The following is a 3,138-nucleotide window of genomic DNA, read 5'->3' on the forward strand; positions in this document are numbered from 1 at the left end:
TTCATTAAATGATAAATTAATATATAATTAATAATTCTAAATATTAAACAATCGTATTTTAGAGATATTGAGACAAAAGATTGTTCCTTTTTTCTTACGTTCTTAAATTTCTAGATCGATGATTCGTTTTTTAGTAAAAGCCATGAGTTTAATTGACACATGAATTGATAATGAAACAAAGCGTGTCTAAATTTGTTTGAACTAATAAAAATAACATTAAAATTAATAGATGATTATGAAACATATCTCGAGTGAAAAATATGTGTTATTAACAAAATATGTGCTTATTTAACAAAAAAATTACGAAGACAATGAATTATATATGAAGATTAGTATGATGTGATATATAAAATTATAAAATCTAACCCGATTATTGCTTCTATGGATTAGTATCTATCGTTCTAGAACTAACAGAATATTTTTAAATATTCGCATCCTTATTATTAATTTGTTAATCCAACTTATGTACATCTCCCTTCTCTCCTTTTTTCTATTTGATTACCTACGGATTACATTGCACACTCTTCGTATTACACAGCTCTACGAGACACTAAAAAAACATGATTCGACTATCGAAAAGCATGATGTATCGTGACATGAACGTTATTATTTACCAAATGCATCGCTGAACTTCGAGGAGGATGTGGTTCCATTAAAAGTTGCGAGGGTGTTTGACCGAAGTTCCTTATTTGATTCTCTATGGCTTCCCTCATAACTGGATCAGTTATCGTATCCAAATCCACGCTACCCTCGTAAGTTAAGTAATAGAATACATTCGTTGCACGAACCGCTTCTGGACCTAAAAATTTTTTATTATAACAATACATTTTTTAACGCAAATTAATTTATATTATCTTCTCAACAAAACTTAAAAACTAAATTCAAAGTTTGATTAATAATTTTTGTACAAGTATAAAAAATATAAAGGAGCAAACATTCCGTTCCTTAAAAAGAAAGAAATCGAAAGTAAATTAATTTAAAGGAAAATTAACGCAAATTTATATCCTTATAATCTCCCACTTCCGAACAAAACTTAAAAAAAACTCGACGTTTGATTAATAATTTTTGTACAAGTATAAAAATTATAAAGAAGCAAACATTCCGTTCCTTAAAAAGAAAGAAATCGAAAGTAAATTAATTTAAATAAAAATTAACGCCAATTAATTTATATAATCTCCCACTTCCGGACAAAACTTAAAAATTAAACTCGAGATTTGGTTAATAATTTGTGTACAAGTATAAAAAATATAAAAGAGCAAACATTCCTTAAAAATTGAGAGTAAATTAATTTAAAAGAAAATTAACAAATTAATTTTCCATTTCTGGACAAAACTTACAAAAAACAACTCGAGGCTTGATTAATAATTTATATACAAATATAAAGAATATAAAAGAGCAAATATTCCTTCAAAAAAAAAAAGAAAAGAAAAATTGAGATTAAATCGATCAAGATACAATTTAATCCAACTTATTCTTCAAATTGCGAAATACAATCAATTCGAAATCGATTCGATCATGGTTAAATTTAATTTTAAACGCCAAATGCAAGATTCTCGCACGCTCGATCTCTGAGAGGCGCTGCCGATTGCTCGTGGCCGGTATTTCCGGTTGCCCGGTACTCTCGTGCGACCAACCGTAAACGTGTTGCGTATTAGGGGTGGCACGCATTGTCGCGGCGTGCACACGTGCCTAATTGGTTGGGACAAGACCGGGAGGAAGCTAACTAAAAACTAATTTCTTCCATACGCGCGGCGAGCGCCGCCACCCGCTCACCGCCTCCTTGCCGTGTTCGGGGAAGCGCCGGATATAGAGGCGCCACCGGCAATTACCATCGGTGGAAATCTAATTTGACTCGACCACGCATGTCCCAACACCCGGGCCTGGCCTACCGTTCGCTCCATTGTGCGGATGTCGTGTCGATTCGGCCGCACAGCTTTACGCGGCAAGATTAATGTCACTGGGATTTTGTGCGGCTTTGTAGAGATTTGAATTATGTTCCGTGTCTTATCCATCTTTTTTTTTTTTTCTTCTTTTTCTTCGTTTGAATATATATATATAATTCCAGCTTTTGGTTTGAAGTTATTACACTTGTATTTATAGCAACGTTCGTAACGTTGGATTTTAGAGCAAATTTTGAAATATTAAAGTGAGAATGTTTGTGCATTTTGTGAAAAATTTGAACGTGAAGGAGAATCTATAGGATGTAAAAAGATATACGATGTAAAAAGAGAGTGGAAAATGTTATGATATTTGGGGAATATTTGAAGATAAATCTTTGTTATAAGCTCCATTTCTTTAATGATTTGTTAAAATTGTAATTAACAAATCTGTAGTCTAAGCACGAAGGAAATTTGTGTGAAAAAGTTTATTATTTCGCATTGTGTAAATATTTTGATCTTTACCTTTTTGTTTGTAGCCAAATATTAAATCGATCCATTGGTGTAATTGACAGGACACGAACTCCGACTCGAGAGCCTATGTAAATTAGAATTGTAAAAGAAATACGAATCGTTTGATTAAAATCGTGTTTATACGAGATATGAGTCTCCAGTACCATTCGATTAATTCGTATAAATTCTTCCGGGGACGACGCCCACGGGGGTAACTCGACGTCGCCGACTACGCTGCCATCTTCTTGTCTGCCCAAGCGATATCGATTGCTGTTCACCAGCATCTCTGGTAGGAAGAAGAACTCTGGAATCAACTCCTGTAAAAGTAATTGCAAATTTTTATTGAAATAAAATTCAAAAAAAATTATTGGAAAGATTCACATGTAAGAAAAAAATAAACCTTGACATCCGAAGTATCGCGTTGGCAATTCTTCCAAGAGAGAGCGATCGAGGAGAACAATCGATTCGGATGATCGAATTTCCCGCCTTGGAGCGCGAGGAACATCGTTGTCATTGGTTCCTGAAACATTAAAAAATATCCTTTAAGTAAGTAAGTAATAATATATTTTTATCAACGATGATATCCATTGGATATCCTATAATTTTTGACACTTAAAATTCCAGTTGGATTTTTAAATTTTAATCGAGTTAAAAAACAAATGAAACGAGTAAAAACTTTGTTCGATTCAAGGATAAAAATTTTTTGGAGATAAATAAAGAAAATTTCTTAAAAAAAAAAAAAAAAAAA

General features: G+C 32.5%; 1 protein-coding gene across 1 annotated transcript in view; it reads right to left on the minus strand.

Moving 5' to 3' along the window:
• LOC102677882 (neurobeachin) overlaps positions 1-3,138 on the minus strand; it is a 240,681-nt gene that overhangs the window by 2,626 nt on the left and 234,917 nt on the right. The window contains exons 43-46 of the mRNA XM_031509250.1: positions 2,791-2,910; positions 2,555-2,707; positions 2,403-2,475; positions 615-799 (exon numbers count right to left, since the gene is read on the minus strand). Coding sequence (XP_031365110.1) covers positions 615-799; positions 2,403-2,475; positions 2,555-2,707; positions 2,791-2,910 — 531 coding nt within the window. The remainder of the gene's footprint in view (positions 1-614; positions 800-2,402; positions 2,476-2,554; positions 2,708-2,790; positions 2,911-3,138) is intronic.

The sequence above is a fragment of the Apis dorsata genome, unplaced genomic scaffold (genome assembly GCF_000469605.1).
Source record: "Apis dorsata unplaced genomic scaffold, Apis dorsata 1.3 scaffold_133, whole genome shotgun sequence".
Taxonomy (NCBI): Eukaryota; Metazoa; Arthropoda; class Insecta; order Hymenoptera; family Apidae; genus Apis; species Apis dorsata.